We start from the raw sequence: 19,495 nt of genomic DNA, 5'->3' as shown, positions 1-19,495 counted from the left end.
CCGAAACATACAGTGATTCTTTTTAAAATTGTCATAATTAGGCAAGAAATTTAATTCAAGAAGTTTGAGAACTTTATGCGTTGAAAGCAACTTGATCAATGTACAGTTTCTAGAGAAACAGGACACAACAATTACATTTTCATAACTTATAAAGTAGTAAGTCATTTAAAAGAAACACACTGGAACCAACTTGGATTAAAGAAATAGTATTTGACTCATCAAGACGAACATCTGTCTAGTCTAAGGCCTATAAAACAAATGCAGTAACTTCCATCTTCTGCCATTGTTATTATGGTAACTATTCAGGGGCAAAAGCCAAGGAGATCCAAATATGTAGAATGTTATACTCTGATTAAACAGGACAAAAACAGGAACAAGATTAGAGTTAAGAATCCAGATGACATGATACACCAATTTCATTCTGGTGACACATCTGGCAGTGGCTTGAAATTAAAATTAAGGTAACACAGGCTACATAACCTTGCAGTGCACATTCAGGCTTTAATGCACCTACCTATTAATTCAATGCCCTTTCTCACAGAGACAGGAAAAAATAGGAAGAATGTTAATTCAGATGGGTAAAGAAATAACAAAACTTTTGCCGGCACTTGTAGATATGAGATGCCTGCTGTCCATATATCACTAAACTTCTACTGGCTCAGAAAGGCATCAGGAACTTCATTGTCAAAACCAATATAAAACAGAACCATGGAGGCAACAAACAGGCATTGCCTTAGGTCTGAGAGAGAGCAGTGCTATTAACTCAAACATATGACAGGATGTTGTCTTTGATCCTTTCTGTAATGGGCTCTGAAAAACCGTATGGAAGAGTATATTACAAAACACCAAGTCTCTTTCTAAAAACACACATGTGACCTAAGAGACAGTGGGGGAGAGCAATGGGATGCAGCTGGAGAAGACAGGAAAGCTCATTTCCTTTTCATTCACATGCACTGCAACAGGTTGCTGGCACTGTGTTCATTCAATGAATTAATGAGAGTCAACGTCCAGGATCATGATGTTCTATCAGCACCTAATAACACAGGATAATATGATCAAGAACAGTGTTTGTTGTTACTCACAGTTGTGATAAAGTTCTATTTCCTACATCTAAACACAGAAGCAAAGAAACTCTTCAATAAAATTGACTTAACAATGAGACTGATCCATCTTGCTGGAATTAAGTTACCTCAGTGATTTCATGAACAAATACACATACACAAAAACACATAAAGAAAAACTAAGAGGCAGCATGACAAAATAAGTTTTCTGTCCTAATACATACCATTTTATTCATCACACTTCATAAAGCTAAACCTGTACAAGTTTCTACATTTTGCTTTGAAGGAACTGTTTACTAGCTCAAAATATGAAAATATCAGAAACACTGAACTTATGGTCCCTTTTGCACATTCTGTGCAGTCACTATCAATGTATCAGCACAAAGCTTTTGATAGATAAAAAAAAACCCTGAACAAAAGCCACAGAGACCACAGGGCCCTCATCCACGCTACCCAAAACAGGTACCAAGCTGATGCCCGCAGTCATCTCAAGAGCCAAATTCAAAGTCTGTTACAGAGAAAAGTGAAATTATAGCCATTAGTAAAGAACTTAAGAAGCTAATTTAAAGAGTAAAGAGAAATTGGATCAAAACTACATAAACAGTTAAAGACACAGGTAAACAGACATAACTGTTCAATTCAAGATCACATTTTTACATAAGAGAAATACTACATTGTGATCTACCGGTATGGCTTTTCCCATGAAGAGGTGGGTGTTTTCAGACTTTAAACTGCAAACTATTAGTTACCTAAGAAAACTAGAACTGATTTAATTGTGCTAGGAAGAACTAATGTCAAGAAGTGAAAGTGGGATTAATGTGAAATTTATACCACTAATATAGACACCGCTATGATTTAATTTTGGAAGACATTTCACCTTCAATTTGTCATTCTGTGGCAGTATATTTCACCTGTGAAACTTTCATCTTAGAACACTGAAAGATAAGGCATAACACTTAAAAAAAATTTCCACAGAGTGAAATACAACTGAACAAAACAAAAATTAAAGTTCAAAGACTAAAGAAAGCAGAAGTCAAGTTTGGCTTGTGGGCATGCACAAAATTAAAATAACAAAAAACCAAGCTAACAGCTATTGGCAGTTATCCACAATAAGCTGTAAGGTCATGTAATAAAACACAGCTAATAAACATGATTGGTTCACAATGAAACTGTACAAGCCATTAATTCACACTGAAACAATACACCTGACTGCTGTTTTAAGCAAAAACCAGGGCTTGAAATTCTATTTTATTCAAACTTGAGAAACTGTTTCAACTAGTTTAAATACATTAATCCCCAAAGTTTTACAGTAACTGATGAATTTCAATCACTCACACAACCACATTGTAAATCCCTGAAACATGGATTTATTATAGGAATACTGATAAAACCTTAACAGATACAAATGATACATCATATAGTGTCTTACACCTTAATGGCAAGTACTTGACTCAGATTGGTAGGTGTGTCACTCCTACTTTTACACTCTAATATCATCCTCTAGGACCAAATGGTTTAAATTGAACTCACAACAGCTTGCAGTTACCTAAAAGCAATGATTTTTAAAAAATCAAGCTATAAAAGATTCTTCTGACCAGAATTTCAAAACTTTTGGAAAGAGAACACCCTAGTGGGGACTAAACACAGTATGCAAGGAGTCATTGCAGTGAACTTGAAAGTAATTTTAGAATCAACATCCCTGAAGAGATTTAGTGTACAGCAGTACATCCCTTGACATCAGTAACATGGTGCATGTTTATCTGTGCATCTTAGGACCTTATTGTACCAGCAGGTCTTAGGACTGTTGAAATTAATCTCATTCTGGCAGAAGCTTCCTGTGGAGTAGGGCAATTCCTAAATGAAAGGCACTCTGTTATGAGTGACATCAGAATTATCAGCAATGCAAATGGATAACTTGTAACATGTTGAAGGGAAATGCTGCAGCTCACATGAGCTCTAAAATTAGGTACTTTTTGTAAAATATGGGAAAAAAATATTTAGAGCAGCTGGAGTGCATCTGTTTACATGCACACAGACACTAGCTATCGTACAAGCAGAAATCTTCCAAGTATCTTTTCCTCCGGTGCTTTCCTCACTTGGGTGAAACCAAGCTTCTACAGCTCAAGGTGACTCGCAGAACAGCCCACAGCCCAGCACTGCAGTGTCCTGCAGCCCACAGCAAGCATACTTCCAGAGAAGCTGCAAGTGTGGTCCTCAGTAGTAGAAAAAGAGCACAGGCACACACTTGGTTGGTACCCCTTATTTCTCTTCATACCTTCCTTTTTCCACCCGCCTTCTTAAAAAAAAAATCATCTTGGAAACACAGCTTTCCTTAAGGACAGGAAAACTCGCGCTTCTTAGTCTGACTAAGGGATGTGCAAAACAGAATTTCCCTGAGGCAAAGATCTTCAAGTCATGCCTAGCTTACATTGTCTATTCTTATTTCACTTGTTAAAATATTTGGCACACAGGCCTTGATCACCAACTGAGAGTCTTCCAGTATTATCACAGTCTGTATAATACATTTATATAATAAAGCAGAAGTTGGAAATGCTTCATTCTCTCATTCTGGTTTGGTTTTTCACATGTACTGATTAAAATCCCTTCCCTTATCTAGGGTGGCATTGAGTCTCCTGGGCATGGAGGTAGAGTGAGAAACTTCTACTATATTTAAAAGTTGTAATGAATACTGAATGCCTAAAAGGGCAAGCAACAGTAGTTTTGGGACTCAGAACACAGAGTAACAGGGTGCTATTCAATATCCTGTTACATGCAGCCTGTTACTTGGTGAAATGTAGGTGATTAAATAGTTTATATTATGAAAACCATCCAGAGAGGAAAAAAAAGTCATGTTATGAGTGCCTCCAGTCTAAAACATGCAAGAAGAAAAGCATGAAAACAAGTCTTCCCAGTTTTCCCTTTTAAATATAAATTGCACTTGTACAAAGCAATCCAAAAAACCTAAATAGCAGTAAAAATCTGAAGCTGCCTTGCTGTACCAAAGAGTATCTGTGTTTAGCATCTGAAGTACAGGCAACTAGTTTTCAGCCATTCTGCACACAAAGCCATTTCTTCTACACCTTTCTACTTTGAAAGGGTCTGCCATTAAATGCCATGCCACTGGGTGGGAAATAGACAGAGAAATAAAAAACAATAGCAGGAGTTTAAGGCCTTTATCTCCACGAGGAGCTGAAAACCGTGGCACAACCCATGACCAATACTTACTACATAAACTAGCACACTCCCACCCAGGGCTTCCAAAATCAGCCATTCTTTCTAACATCTGCCACACAGACAATCACACCAACAGCAAGCAAGAGCGCCAATTAAGCATTTTAAGGTCTTCAAAAATTCATAGCAAAGGGCACTTCTGAGAAAGATATCTTATAGATTTGGTTTTAAAAATAGACACCACACTCACATTCAAGGGACATCCTTCACTTTTAGGCCTTTGTCACAAATCTGAATCTTTATTGTTCTGAAAGAAATGCTATAAACATAAGACTCAAAACAAGAACTCCAACTTTCAGTCTCAGAAGAGGTGTGGTTCAATGCCCATATCACATGTAACAAGAAAGTCTCCTTAAAAAAGGAAAAAAAATTACTGTAAAGTCTTTCTTATGAATGAAAATGCAATCCTTTGTTTTTCTCATTACTTTGTGTACAGGCGGGCACCAAAAAAAAAACTCTTGCATTTTCTTTTGAATTCTTGCTATGACGCTTGACGAACTTTCTGCCATTCAACAAATTCATCCAGAAGTACGGGCCCTGCAGACAGACAAAACTTGGAGTTATAATGGGCAATGTCTTTCAAACATTTTCAGTATGAGGGTTTAAAACTACTGTTCTCGGAAACATCCATGGCAATCCCATGGTAAAATACTCATAGATTAGTACAATCATTCCAATCCAAGGATGACAAAAAGTGCAAAAAACCCCCATTTTATGGAAAAAATTGTTCCCGATATCTGACAGGTGGAGTGAACGGAATGGAAGGCATAAAAATAATCTTACAAATGTTCCAAACAACACAACTAATTCCTTCTTTCCTAAGTTTTCAAAATTGTGAACAATTACAACATGGACCAAAATAGGACTTAGGGAATTCAGTCATGGCATGACTGACTACCAGCCAGGTGGAAAGTTCAGCCCCAAATACCAGCAAGTAGGCAAAAATTGTTAAGCTATGGTTTATTATATATGGTTTATTATATATCAGTACAAAATGAGAGTTTGCTGTTTATAATTCTACTTGCAAGTCTACAGTTGCATGCAGCAAGCACCTTCACTAGATTCTCACTGAATACAAGCTGGCTCAAGTAAATCATCATACTATTTACATACTATACCCCTGACAAACAAGTAGGAAAAATTAATAGCTGCAGCTTGAAGGTGGATGGTTATCAGGGCTGTTTTTGTATTCATTGTTGGAAAAAAACCCAAACCTTACAGTATTGTTTCTGCAATAGAAATTCATTTTACGCAATTTTAAAATTCTCTGCTAATATTTGAATAAGCAAAACATTAAGAATACTTACATGCACCATCTTCATCATAGTTGCTAAGATCTGCATGGACAGTTCTGCTGAACTCTAGTACATTGTACCACTGATCCTTGTTCATAACTCTATACTTCGATTGCTAGGAAAAGTAATTTCAAAATATTAAAATGTCAAGTGGCATTTGGTACTCCTGCACCGCATTTATCTTTTTATCATCAATGAGTTCCTAACAAACTATTTAATAGGTTACAATGGCTATTACTTACTTGATTTTCTATTTTAAAAAAGTACTACACATGAACATATTTTGTAGTTATGAAACAACATGAAATGATTTCTTGGACGATCAGAACAGAATCAAATTCCCCAAAACCTGGAAATCAGTTAAGTTAACCCTCTAAGCTTCAAAAACTGGTATATTTTTGCCTAGCCCTAAAGTGGGGCATATCTAGCTGAGATGTATTTTCAGAATGAACTATTAAAAAAAATTTAAAAATCTCATTTTCTCCAGGGTACAATACATTATGATCATAAGGACACAAAAAGCAAACTTGAAATGCAGTGCAGATGCAGCTGAATAGACTAGTGGGGTTCTACTACTTACTTTCCAGTTTATATTTAAGAGTAAAACCAAGATGGAATTTTAGCTGTCTTTGATAAGAAAAGGGGCTGGGGCATAGAGAGGAAGAAAAGTATTTTGATGCATACAAGAACATTACTGTTTCATAAGCACATTGAGCAAGGTAAAGGGAGCAATACAGAGACATTTTTGAATTAAAAAACCACAATATTCTCACAGAACAGTTCAACTACTATGCCAACATTCAAAAAGTCAAGGAAACTTGTACCTCCAGGTATTGATAAAATACTGAAAACAGTGGCCAAGTTCTTCCGAGCAGAAGAGCTAACATGGACTTTGCAGTATCAATATCAAGACTTCGCTGGTCTTTTTCCTAAGGTTGAATAAAGAAAGCACAGAAACCAATCAAGTACAAGCTTGTTGAATAAATCAAAGTAAGAACTTTCCTAACATTTCAGCAGTCTTACCCTTGCAAAATCAAAGGCGTATCTGTAGATATTCTTGAAGGATGAAATGTCATTCAACTGTGACCGTAAGAAGTCAAATTTACTCTGTAATTTTTCTGTACAGTCACACCTTAAAAAAAAAAAAACCAACAAAAAACCAAAACATTAGGAGTTCAAAACACAACATCAGGCAACAACAACAAAAAAAAAAGCCAGCAAACACAAAAACCTGAAATCGTCACAGTGCAATCATTAGATATACTGTGAAATACTTGAACACAGGAGTAATACTGTGAAACTGACTTGAAGAATCTTGAACATGCTCAATATTTGCAGCTCACTGAAATGAATGCTGGCTTCTGTAAGCAAGTTTTTAATTTTAAATATATCAGCAACATAATATGAAGTGCATGCTTCACATTTCAAATAATAGTCTTTTAATTCCAAACTCTGTAATCTATACTCACACCCAGCCGTATCTTATCTTCCAATCACTATGAATGTTTGAAGACAACATCATTCAGTGAGCATTAAGGGGTAAAATCCAGCAGTAAATAATGGGAAAATGTAAACCCTAAACACGTAGTTTTCAAGTGTGTGTTTACAACTGGCAGGATTGAGCAGGCACTCTGCAAAACATACTAGTCTGCTCATGTTTTATGACTGATAAATGCAAGCTCTGATAAAACATTAATCACCTGATTAATAGTCAGTAACATTTAACCGAAAAATCAAAGGCTCTATGAGAACATACAGGTCCACTAGTCAACAGGATAAAGCTTTGGCAAAAATAACCCCTTGGCAGAAAGATCTCCTTGTACTTTACTCAGCAAGGAAATAGAAAATGGGTCAGATTCACCAACAATGCCAAAGGAGAATGCAATTTAACTTTGCTAATCCTCCAGAAAATATTCACTCAATAGAACAGTTATAACAGGACATTCTATTCTTATAAAAGCTGCCATGACTAAAAAAGAATAAATTAAAAAAATCTGCCTTGCCTTGTATCCTTCATGAAGAAGCATACTTTCAGAAAAGCAGCTGTACATAAATACTTCCTCTGGTCACGTGTCCCCCTTTTAGCAGCCTGCCTCTCAGAGAATACATTTGCACCTCTAACAGCTCCACATGGACTTGTCACACAGGCCTCCAGCAAGGGCTGCTGGGCTTTGATGCTCTACTTTGCCCACAGCTGATACTTCCCATTCCTCAGATCTGCCAGCCCGTGTGTGCACAGCTGTCTGTCAGTCTGTCTCAGTAGCAATTCCAACTGATGCAACCTTTTATTATTTCTTGTACCTAGCAGCATCTACCTAAAGCAGCACTAAGTCCTAGCCAACACTGGTGTTAAATAAATAAAACTATTAGCTAATTAGGCTACATATTCAGATGACAACTAGTATATTCTGTGATAAACCATATAACGAATTGAAAAGATCTCTTGTTAAATGAGATTTAGTAAATGTAACAAAAAAAAATTACTTTTTTTGTCTTCAGCCATTGAATTGGTCTGTATTCTACTATTTAACCCTTAAAATGGCATTATGCTATGGTAGAAAGGCATTGTGTTTTTTATTCATATCTCTTCTACTGTTCAAAGCTTCCTATTTCTACCAGAATGTTCTACACATTTGAGGACAAATCTACCTATTTAATCTACCTAAATGCTCAAGTTTTAAGTGTACTAGTGACATATAAAATATTTATAGTGGATTTATCACACATTGTTAGATATAACTTGATAGACTATTTACCATATCATGGGTAAACTCAAATTTCAGTATGTTTAAATTTCTTGCAAACTACTTTGTTAAAATTGTTCAAATAATCATAAATCTAAGTGCAAAGTAAAATGCCAGCTATTGTCTACAATACTATTGGCTATGTGTATTTTAATACACAATTTATTCTTTTGAAAAAGTTGGTATGAAAATGAGCAATAATTAAGTATCACGACTCCTAAGCAATTTATTATCAGTGCATTTATAACAAAAAGCCAAATGGATCATGCTCAGACCAGCACCAACCTCTGGATCCTGACACACAGACATATTTTGGTTAAAGTTGTTTAAGGCATTTCTGTACCTAGCAACTGACCTTCCTCCCAAAAATAGGCAAGGAGTTGTCAAACTCCTCTTTTACAAAGGCACAGCTGCCTGTGTGGCTGCACCATAAAACAGACAACCGAGGTCACCCATACTTGGAATAATCTTCCTAATAAGCAGAACAACCTTCTCATTAGCACAAGTGAATTAACACTAAACTCCTGTATAGACACTAGAAAAAGATGCAATTTCCCAAACTGTCTTTACTGAAAGATAGCACTGAATAGTGTTACCTCAAGATGAACAAAATTAGACATTAGCTTACTACATTCTCTTCTCATCCCTATGTCACATTTTTAACAAAACTCAAATTAGCACCACAAACTGAATGTACTTTAATTTCTGTTTAGATAGAGAGATCATCTGAGGCACAGCTAACACGGACAAACTGATGATTCATTAACTCCTACTCAGATAGTCCAATGTTTTACATTTCATAGCTATTCATATATACTTGTCTTTTACTAAAAAGAAAAATCAGTAAGATGTTTACAAACATTAAACCAAAAGCATTCAAGGTTATTATATACATTTCATCCTAAGAAGGATGAAATAATCAGCCTAGCAGAGGTACTTGATTCTGTCTGCCATGAAGAGAGCTTGCATATATACATACATATATATGTATATGCACACACACACATACAGGGCAGAATTCACCCCACCTACACAACATACTGGAAACCTCCCAGCCTAAGCTGCTTAGGTCTCATAAGATGATATTTAGATTGAATTCACCTTCATTTTGACAGTATCTACCTCACCACACATTTATTTTTCTCATAAACAGCAAACCTCACCAGTGTATTACAAAACAACATGCAGAGAGAATGTCACTTCAAGATCCAGGCACCCAAATGCTGCCATCTAACTGTCAGGGATGTCCTAAGCTTCAGGTGTTGCCATTCTTTCAAGCAACCTCTAAGAGCAATTGAGGTGACCAGTCATTAGGTCTTAGGGCAAACTGGATACTTCCCCAGGCTCCATTACACTGACTGGATCTCCAAAGATTGCAGTAAGAGTTTAAGAAATCCAGCTCTTGCGCATAAACCAAACATTTAGGTATCTTACTATTGAGCTAAATCCCACCCAGCACTGTTCATGCAATTATCTTGTGCAACATTTCACGTATCTTGAAATAAAGATTCTATACAGAAGTCTATGTGGAATACACTCTAGGGTTTTAATGCATTTCAATCTCATTTCTTCATGCAAAAATTAGAAAGAAAAGAAATAAGCTGTGTAAGCATGCAATAATATTTTATTAAGTGTAAAACCCTTTTCCTTCAAACTCCTTTCAGACTTTTCAAGAGAAAATAGATAACCCCATTCCAGATGGAATCCCATAATATAATCCTCCCTTTCTAGTAAGCAATAACAGCACAAGTCTACATCTTTGTATTTTCTTTCATCATGGTTTAACCTCAGATGGCAGCTAAACATCACAGAACTGCTTGCTCACTCCCAGCCAAAACCTGCACGTATTTTTTAGCCTATGGATCTTGAGTTGTGCTATGTGAGCATCTCTGCTTCACCCAGCTGCTCAGCCAGCTTTTTAGAGAGCAACAGGGGAAGCAAACATACACATCAACTGCTTTAGGCTCAGGCAAGAGCTCTCACCAGAAGTCTGTTTCTATGAAAACGCACAGCAGTACCCTATTTTCAGTATTAAACACATTTAGACTATAGCATGACCAGCTCTGTTCTGAAAAGAACCAGAAGACTTCCAGTCAGCAAATTATTAGTCTAAAACATGGGCTCTGAACAGGTGCCTGATTTCATACATGTCTGTGTTTGCATTCTGTGAAACTGGCTAACTCTTTAAGCTTCTATTTGGGGGTAAGAATTAAATACTTCAGATAAGTGACCAATACCCATTCACTGCATCTGAAAAATCACGCACCCAGAATTTAATCTGTCACCCTGAACTTCAGGCAATTTAATAATTCCCACTCCTAATTTAATTTCTGGTGATAGTCACAAAATAATCAAGGCAACTGTCAGAAGCCTGATGCCAAATCAAGTAAGAGTTGAGTCAGTCCAGAGTCACTTACTCCAGAGTTTTGAGTAACCAGAGGGTATATGCCTGATACAATTTCCCAAACCAATCCACAAGTGACAGGGAACTCTGCTCTAGCTGCAAGAGTAGTTCCCTATTTGTAATATTAAATGCAGTGTCATAACAAGACAGCCTTACAACACTAGGGTACCATAAATAGTTCAACAAAGAATGAACAAAAAGTAACAACTGACTTAAGCCTCACAAAAAAAAACCTGATTAGTTTAATGTAAGAAATACTCTTTAGGCAGAGCATTAACTAATCAAAAATCCAAATGCAAACAGAAAGAGCAAGAAGTTAACTTATAAATTGAAAAGGTGTTACTTAACCTAAGCATTAAGCATGGCTTCTGATGTGCATCTAATAAATAACACCAATAGCCAAAATTACTATCCAGTCATCATCTATAAAGCACAGAAATCAGTAAAATCTTTCCATAATATCAGTGCTGAGACATGCTTATGTGCATCTCCTGATCTACTTATTTATATCTGCTAACTACAATGGTATTTTAACATATTGTTGCAAGAAAAGGAAGCCATCAAAACCTGACTTAACAAGGTTTAGACAATAATTTAATCCTTTGAGTTAACTCAGATTAATTTTGTAGTTGTGGACCAAAACAAGAACTAAAAGACAGCTTTTTTTGTGTATTTTTTCCAACATACACGAAACAGAACAAGAATAGTTAAGTTACAGGTACAATTATAAAATTAGAACATTCTATTAGATATGTAAAAACACTCTTACTGTAATGAGGTCATTCCTTTTAACCATTCTTCCTTGGTAAAAAATCCCATGCTTTCAGCCTCTAGTTTCCAGGCTAAAACTAACATAATAATCTAGAGGAAACAAAAATAAAAATAAGGGGAGGAAAAGAAGTCAGTACATAAGAAAAGGCTGATTTACTAATGTCCAAGAACAAAACTCTAAAGCATTCAAACATTCTAGCAATTGTGATACATGCTTAGTCATCATATTTGTTACCACTAAAAAGTTCAGCTACATTCAATTTTTCCCTCACTTTCAATTTTTGAAAATTAAGTATAATAAACCCACCCAAAAAACCTCACACACCAGCCAAGTAAAACTGATGTATTCAGCTGAAATATCTTAGAGCAGCTCCTACAAGCAGGAAGATGAAAAACTCTCTGCTTAGTGGAGTTAAGAGTTATACACAGAATTTAACCTTATCAAATATCCCCTTAGGTGTTATTAGCACTATGAAAGAAACTTACATTTTCAGGTTCAACACCGATGTCTTCACAGAATTTTTCCATTCCTTCAGGGCCTACAACTTCATCAGGACCTTCAAAGCAAAAACCACACCAGAGTGAAAAATCCAAGTAACATTCACTGCTCATAAGAGTTATGAACAATAATTAGGCTATATTGCACCCAAAGTATTTCTAAAAACATTGAATTACAATATTAAGTAGCTTTTAAGCAAGACCTATTCTATCAAGTGCAATTGTGTAGACATGTATGTGCTACACCAGAATGTTTGTGCTGTGCACTGCCTTCCTATGAGAGCAGATGAGCCATCTTAGTTTTGTATCCGAGTTCTCAAAAAACTCCATTGAGCTTCCTATTGACCAGCTCAACTCCAATAAGTGTGGCACTCAATTGTTTTAAGACAATTTGGGTACTGCTACTCTCTGCTGAAGTCACTTTATAAATAATGTTCTTAAAAAATTATTTTATCATCAACAAAAAAATTCTAATTCTGTCTGAGCTACTATTACACATATTATTCTTTCCATGGTGCTAACATTATGGGTTTACACTAACACAGAGAGTGAATCTACAAATAAAGTAAGATGAGTTTTACAATGCTGAGTAAAACAAACAAAGTGAAAACAATAAATTGAAGAAATGCTGAGCATGTTAGCCATATACAAAGCAAAAAAAAGGTTCAGGACCATAATGAAAACAAATTGATTTGAACCACAACAGTTAGCGTTATGCTGTTATTTCTCCATTTTAACAGCAAAATCTCTAAAATGCAGCAAAATAGTGCCTTTAAAGAGTGCATACAGACACTCCAGGTCATTTTTTCCTCTAATCTCTCTGGCTTCAGTTATTTCGACTAAGCCTCCAAAAATGACTCCTACTGGGCAGCCAAATATTATTAAAAGGCCTGTCAACACAGTATTTGAATGCGTCCTGGATCACTACATTAACAGTTAATGAGTATGAACTAATGTCAAAGGCAAAGGTTTTAGCTTCCAAAACAACATACCACTTCACAACTTTTTGGCAAATTTTGCTACTTATAATAGGCAGAGTCCTTGACGAATCTGTCTCCACTTTATCTGCTGCCAGTGTAAGCAGAAGCCTCTTAAAGAGTTTGGATAATGTGCTTTGAATAACTACTCACTGTGAGGTAAGAACACCGTCAATAAAACCTATTGAGAATGGCTACTTCTGCAGAAAAATAAAATCCAACTGACACTTAACATCATGAATACCTACCTTCTGAAAAACATTGCAATGGACATTTTGCCTAGGTAAGCAAGGCCAAACAGTGTTAGATAGAAAATTCTTAAAAAACCCCAGCAAGTTATGAAGAGAAACACATACAAGGGTCCACTGGCAATGACAAGTAAAAGCTTGAATGAGTGTTTCTGGTCCAGAAATCATACATAAAACTCATACACTTAAATGTGTGTGTATAGTTTTATCTTTTAATGGAAGCATTTTAGCTTCTGTTGTATATAAGTTAATTGGAATTCTAGCTCATGCTAGAAACGTGGCATTTTTTGATTGCTGGTTAACTAAAAGTATAACCTCCTACATTCAATGCTTGACTCAATAACAAAGACAAAATTTACAGACATTAATTCTGAAGAATGTGCAAAGAAATTTATCACAAGAAAATTAACTTTGAATTATTATTTCCCTAGAAAAGACTCCACTCCAGAAGAGTATGCCTCAAATCTAAAGTATAGAGCAGATTACTATAAACAAGAGTAGTTCATTGGTGTGAAAAGATTGCAAAGAAAATATCAGTCTTGATAAATATACTCAAAACAACTGCTGGCAGATAAATCAGCAGCTCTCTCCATACTAAGATCTGACAATTATTGAGTTTTAATCACCAACCAGCTATGATGGACTTTAAGTAGTGACCAGACAAGAAATTAATAACGATTCAGAAATCCTGAATTCAGAAACCATAGAATTGGTAAATAAATAGCAGAGATATACACTGCATATTCACTTAAAGCAGCTATTTGATGGCAATTGTGAGTTGTTTGAAAGAGGCTACTTCAAATACTTCTGGAATGAAACATTGATATTTAGAATATAAAAAATATTAGTACAAATTCTCAGACGGAAAACCAGTATAAACCTCTATTATTTTGTTTTGTAAACAGAAATCCAAGGAGCTTAAATCATGACCTATATCATTAGCCTTCCAATATGATCACAAAGAAGATATAGTTAGACACACAAGCATCAATCTGAATCATCTCTGAATGTCCCGACTTCTACTTGACAATTTCAAAGCAAGAAGTGAATCACTCAGTATATCCCGGCTCAACATAGTACTGCTCATATCTGTTGTTTCATTTTAAAGTTATAAAGCATAAACAAAAACAAGTAAAAAAGAACAAATACCAAGAATGCAATAATAAAAGCTATCCTAATTCAAGCGCATGTTATAAGGAAGCAAATACATGGACATATGTCTACATCAGCATACAAAAAGCAAAACGCAAGTAATGTTTTATGTATTGCATTATTTAAAACAAAATCATATAGTTTCAAACACGAATGCATTGCATATTACCTGCATATTCATAAAACCAAGCCAGGCACTTTTTGCTTGAAAAATGTTCCTCTCCACTTATTACTTTACCAGATGCTTGTGATCTGCAGTAGCAAATAGAAACACAGGGATGAACAGTGTTATTTTAATGACACATGTGAAAACCAGGAAAAATTAAATTACACAATATTTATTATGAATCTACTTAAATTGTTTAATGAGGTCAGTATACATCTAGAGTTATGCTGAATTTCATAAAAGGCAGCTGTGTCATCCTCAGCTGCTGGAACATAAAATTACCTTTAGATTACAACCATCTCATAGCTCAATTTATTGCAACTATTACTTTTCCTGAAATGCAGAAGTACTGTTATCTTGTAGATATTAAACAAAAAAAGCCCCACACAGATGGCCAAAATATCACTCCTCAGTAATTCAAATGCCTCATTATCTATTTTTATTTATACATACAAGCATTTAATGTTAGGTCTCTAATAAGCAGCTTGATTTTCAAGAGTGCTGAACATGCACAGACCCCATTAAGGTCAACAGAAGCTGCAGAGTTTGACATATTTAAAAGTCAGGCTATTTATAGTTAACCATTCAAATCTGGGAAAAATACCCGGTCAATTGGTTTACATTATACATGTAATTAAGCATCTACAAATTCTATAGCTATTTGGTACATATACCAGAATAGCAGTGTGCAATCTGTGGCAAGATTGAAGCTGCTCAGCACACAGAGCTTCCCCCATCATTGTTTTCATTATGTAACACACAACCCAGTTTGCCTAGGAAGTGAATTCTCTAATTCATCGTTCATTAAAAGAACGCACAGAATTTCTTCCAGTAAAAACACCGACTACACAAAGGCACCTTCAGTCAGTAAGGAGTTGCAGCACCTTTTCAATGCATCCTCCTTTCAAACACAAATTACAGACCTTTTAAACAAGCTAAGGTTATTTCTAACAATGAGGTGAGAACTAATCATATGAGGCTTTAAAATTATACAGCTCCCACATTGCAATTTTAAAATTAAAACGTCAAGCAGGAGAAGAATAGTTCAATTCTGAGAGGGATGAACAACTTTAACTCCCATGTATCATTTTTAGCTTCACTGTTAAAGAACACAACACTCTTAAGAAGAAGCATTCTGTGCTGAAAGCTAGAATTAAAGGAGTCCTACAAACATTCATCCGTCCATCCAACTGGCATGAGGAACTCAAGTCACCAGAAAGAGGCAGAGTCATATGGTGTGCTATTGCTTATTGGCTTTATCCAGATTAACATAGATCTATTTGTAATCACTGATTTTACTAAAGAATATTACCAATAACTTGTTGTGTAAGAACATAATGCCAAAAATGCTTGTGTATCTAGCATTTTCTGATCACCTAGCATGAACTCTGACTGACATCATAGTTTCTGCCCAACAACCAGCTCCCTGTAGAATCTGTGAGATTTTTTCTTTTCCTAAGCTAAAAAAACACTAAGTAAAAGAAATTAAGATCCTAAATTTCCGTTAACAGTGTTCTAGAAAGACAAACTGAAAGTGAACACATGCAAACAAGTGCTAAGATGAGCACGGAAACTGAAATTTGGTATTACAAACCAGAATAACTTAGTTTTTAGAAGTATACAAAGTAAAGTATGAGAAAACAGAAGTGTTCCCTCTAAATATACTTTGAGGCAGAACCATGAGAGAGTAGAGTGGTACAGAGGATAATGCTGGCACAACAAGAGATTTATAGGCAATGAATAACAGATTGAAACTAAAAGGTCATCAATGACTACAAAAAATGAGCTCTGGAATGGTTACCCAAAATGAACAATCATAACAAAATAAGAGCCTGTGTACTTCTAAGCTCAAGTTTGGCCAGCCAACGAGAAAGGCCATACACCACAATTTTTTGCAATAGCCATTCCCATAATGTGGATTTCGCAAGTCCTTTGTATCCTCATGTCCTCAGGACGTTAGCCGTAACTACTGCTCTACTGGCATACTTAACAAGGTCTAATAGACGAAGCAGGCAGTTACTTCGGGGAAGCCACCCTGTAAGCTCCTGCTGCACCGCGCTAATGGTTTATCATTCTAACACCAACTTTCGGGTATCTCGGCATAAAGCGGTCTTTTTAGAGTAGCTAATGAACAAGATGCTTCCGACGCCTGTATTTATTAGAGAAACCTTTCCTGCTCTTGTTTTCCAGTGTGCTGACCAATCCTACCAATTTACTGCGAAAAAGCAAAAAAAAAAAAAAAAAAAAAAAAAACAAGAAGAAAAAAAGGGGGAAAAAAAAGAAAAAAAAAAAAAAGAGGAAACGACGATTTAGCACGGAGCCTCTAAGCACCGGCAACCTTAAAGAGCGGAGAGCCGCCTACCCCAGCGAGACAGAATATGGGCACAAATGCCAGAACTGGCCCTTGAGGCAGAGCCAAAGGCAAAGCCAGCCGGGAACGGGAGCCGTTCCGTGGCGTTTCTCGCCGAGGCGTGACCACGCCGCCGCTGCGGCCGCACGCCGAGCGAGCGCCGCACCTGCACCGGACGTGTCCCCCGGCACGGCCGCGGCCCTGCCGGGCCCCACACGGCCCGCCCGCCGCCCCGGGGAGCCCCCCGGCCGCCGCAGCCCGGGGCCCGCAGCGGAGCGGCCCGGGACGTGCCCGCCGGCACCGGCCGCCGCCCCGCGAGACGGTACCTGCCGAGTTTACATTTCTTGAGGCCGGTGTCGTCCGCCGCCGCCGCCCCCGAGGACTTCCTCTTCTTCTTCACCGGCATCGTCCTGCCTCGGGGCGGGGCCGCCCCGCTGCCGGGGCCCGCAGCAGAGGCCCCCCCGGGCTCGCTTCCCCTGGCCGCCGCCGCCTCCCGAGACCGGCGGTGAGGAAACGAGGGGAGACCCCGTTCCTGCTGCTCCTCCCCAGCCCCACTGGGCGCTGCCGTCCCCCGCTCGCCGCGGGCAGACGCCGCCGCCGCTCCGTTCGCAGAAGCGGGTGTCGTGCCGGGGGCGGGAGCGAGCGCGGGCGGTATCGGCTGCGGAGAGAACGGCGAGAACGACCCGGACACAGACGGTGCCGGGCAGGAAGTGCTAGCGCCGCCGGGGCGGGGCCGCACCGGGACCCGCCCCCGGGAGGGCGGGGCTGCCGCGCGCGTTTCCCGGCCGGAGCGGGGCCCGCGCGCGTGCTGGTTACGGCTCGGCGTTTGCAGCGAAATAAACGGGGAAGCGCCAACCCCTCCAGTGCTTTGGAACCCGCGCGGTCACAGCCGGGGGGGAGCTGGGTGTCCGTCAGCGCCGGAGGCGGGCTCGGGGCTGGGACAGCCGCCTGCCGAGAGCCGCGAGCGGTGGCGGAGCTCAGGGGCAGCTGCTGGGCGGGACGCGAGGCGCTCCGTCCTTTTAGGGAGACTCTAGAGAAGCGGCCGGGATCGCTGAGCGGGGCGCGGATCGCTACGCCCGCACTGGCCCGCGAAACCACGGGCAGCCACAAGCCTGTGGTCCCGGTGGGCGGTCTGAGCATTCTCCCAGCACTCGCCGGGGCTGGGACCGCGGTCCCTCTCCGCCTTGCTGTACCGGGCACCACGGGCTCCCTAGCGGAGTGGGGCGGGTGCGAGGAAAACACCCCAGGTACTGCGGCGGCCGTGATGCAGCTGATGGCAGGCGAGCTGCTTCGGTGAACCCAGGAGAAGCCTGGCAGCGGATTGGGCCGGCCGAGCCCTGGGTGACTGCCGGGTGCCGCTGCCGTGCCAAGGAGCAGCGCTGCACCTTTTCCGCTCCGCCCGCTGCTCCAGCCCCGTCCCGCCCCGTTCCGCTGATTTCCGAGCGCGTCGAGCGCCGCCTCCCTGCCCCGCGCCACCCTCAGCTAGGCCGCCTGCGCGCCACGGCCGCCATCTCTGGTCACCATAGTGACGGGTCCCGACGACGCCGGGACGGCTCCGGGCCTCTCCGGAGCCCTGTGCCCCGGAGCGAGCCGCCGTCCTTCCCGCCGTGAGCCTTTTGAGTCCAATCTCGCCAGCGCCTGCATGTGCTCCCCTGGCACTCTGGATCCGCCCCCGCCTTGATCCCGCCTTGTCGGGGTTCGCGCCGCCACCATGGCCGGGGAGGGAGACAGGAGGAAGCGCTTTATTTCAGCCACGGCTGCCAACTACTTCGGGCTGGAGCCGGCGGGTGGTGCCGCTGCCCTGGCCGGGGGGCTGCATTCCCGTCCCGAGCTGAGCCGCTTCCTCGACGACGGCAATGAGTTCCTGCTCGTGGTGCAGCACTCGGGCGCGCAGCTCTGCGCCTCCAACAAGGTACCGTGGTGTCCGCCGCGTCCCGGCGTGCGAGCGGGGAGGCAGAGCCCGCAGTCAGCCCAGGCTTGGTGGCCGTAAAAACGTGTCAGATTTGGGAGACATCTCCCTTCTGCGAATATCTGTGCAGGTCTCTGTGTCTGCTGCAAGCTTCTGGCGGCTGCCGTGGTTTAACCCCAGCCGGCAAATAAGTACCACTCACTGTCCCCCCACCTCGCCGTGGGGAGAAGAATCGGGAAGAAAAGAACGCCGTGGGTTGAGATACGAGCAGTTTAATAACTGAAACGAAATAAAGTATAATAATAGCTAACTACTAACACGCTAATAATAATGTTAATAACTGTAATGAAAAGGGGCGAGAGAGGGGAATAAAACCCAAGAGAGACAAGAGATGCACAGTGCAGTTATTCACCACCCCCTGACTGATGCCCAGCCTAGCGATCGGTGCCTCCCGACCAGTTCTCCCAGTTCATACACTGAGCTGGATGCTCTGTGCTACGGAATATCCCTCCGGCCAGTTCGGGTCAGCTGCCCCGGCCATGCTGCCTCCCTGCCTCTTGTGCTCTCCTCACTGGCAGAGCATGGGAAACTGAAAAGTCCTTGGCTTTGGGTAATTACTGCTCAGCAACAACCACTGTGTCATATTAACATTATTCTCATACTAAACCCAAAACACAGCACTGTAGGAA

General features: G+C 40.1%; 2 protein-coding genes across 3 annotated transcripts in view; one reads left to right on the top strand and one right to left on the bottom strand.

The window, feature by feature from the left end:
* Positions 1 to 4,483: 4,483 nt before the first annotated feature.
* Positions 4,484 to 17,591, bottom strand: DCUN1D5 (defective in cullin neddylation 1 domain containing 5). Its single transcript, XM_058045340.1, has 8 exons — positions 17,224 to 17,591; positions 14,551 to 14,633; positions 11,993 to 12,063; positions 11,505 to 11,596; positions 6,611 to 6,719; positions 6,412 to 6,516; positions 5,600 to 5,702; positions 4,484 to 4,829 (listed from the first exon to the last, which is right to left on the bottom strand). Exons 1-8 carry the CDS (start codon positions 17,301 to 17,303, stop codon positions 4,774 to 4,776), a joined length of 699 nt encoding a protein of 232 aa, XP_057901323.1. The 5' UTR covers positions 17,304 to 17,591; the 3' UTR covers positions 4,484 to 4,773.
* An 853-nt stretch (positions 17,592 to 18,444) lies between these two features.
* Positions 18,445 to 19,495, top strand: part of DYNC2H1 (dynein cytoplasmic 2 heavy chain 1) — a 143,509-nt gene continuing 142,458 nt past the window's right edge. For both annotated transcript variants that reach the window (XM_058045066.1, XM_058045065.1), the window contains exon 1: positions 18,445 to 18,809. In XM_058045066.1, coding sequence (XP_057901049.1) covers positions 18,609 to 18,809 — 201 coding nt within the window. In that variant the 5' untranslated portion in view covers positions 18,445 to 18,608. The remainder of the gene's footprint in view (positions 18,810 to 19,495) is intronic.

This window comes from Melospiza georgiana, chromosome 2 (genome assembly GCF_028018845.1).
Source record: "Melospiza georgiana isolate bMelGeo1 chromosome 2, bMelGeo1.pri, whole genome shotgun sequence".
Taxonomy (NCBI): domain Eukaryota; kingdom Metazoa; phylum Chordata; class Aves; order Passeriformes; family Passerellidae; genus Melospiza; species Melospiza georgiana.
Note: the sequence above shows the minus strand (reverse complement) of the source record. Positions and strands in the feature narration are given on the sequence as shown.

Bases quoted from the DNA above. Each gene is read 5' to 3' on its own strand.
- DCUN1D5 (XM_058045340.1), bottom strand. From the start codon at position 17,303: ATGCCGGTGAAGAAGAAGAGGAAGTCCTCGGGGGCGGCGGCGGCGGAC. The intron at 12,064-14,550 runs GTAATATGCAAT...TTTGCTTTGAAG, and splicing joins TTGGTTTTATGAATATGCAG to GTCCTGATGAAGTTGTAGGC. The intron at 5,703-6,411 runs GTACAAGTTTCC...TACTTTTCCTAG, and splicing joins TATTTTATCAATACCTGGAG to CAATCGAAGTATAGAGTTAT.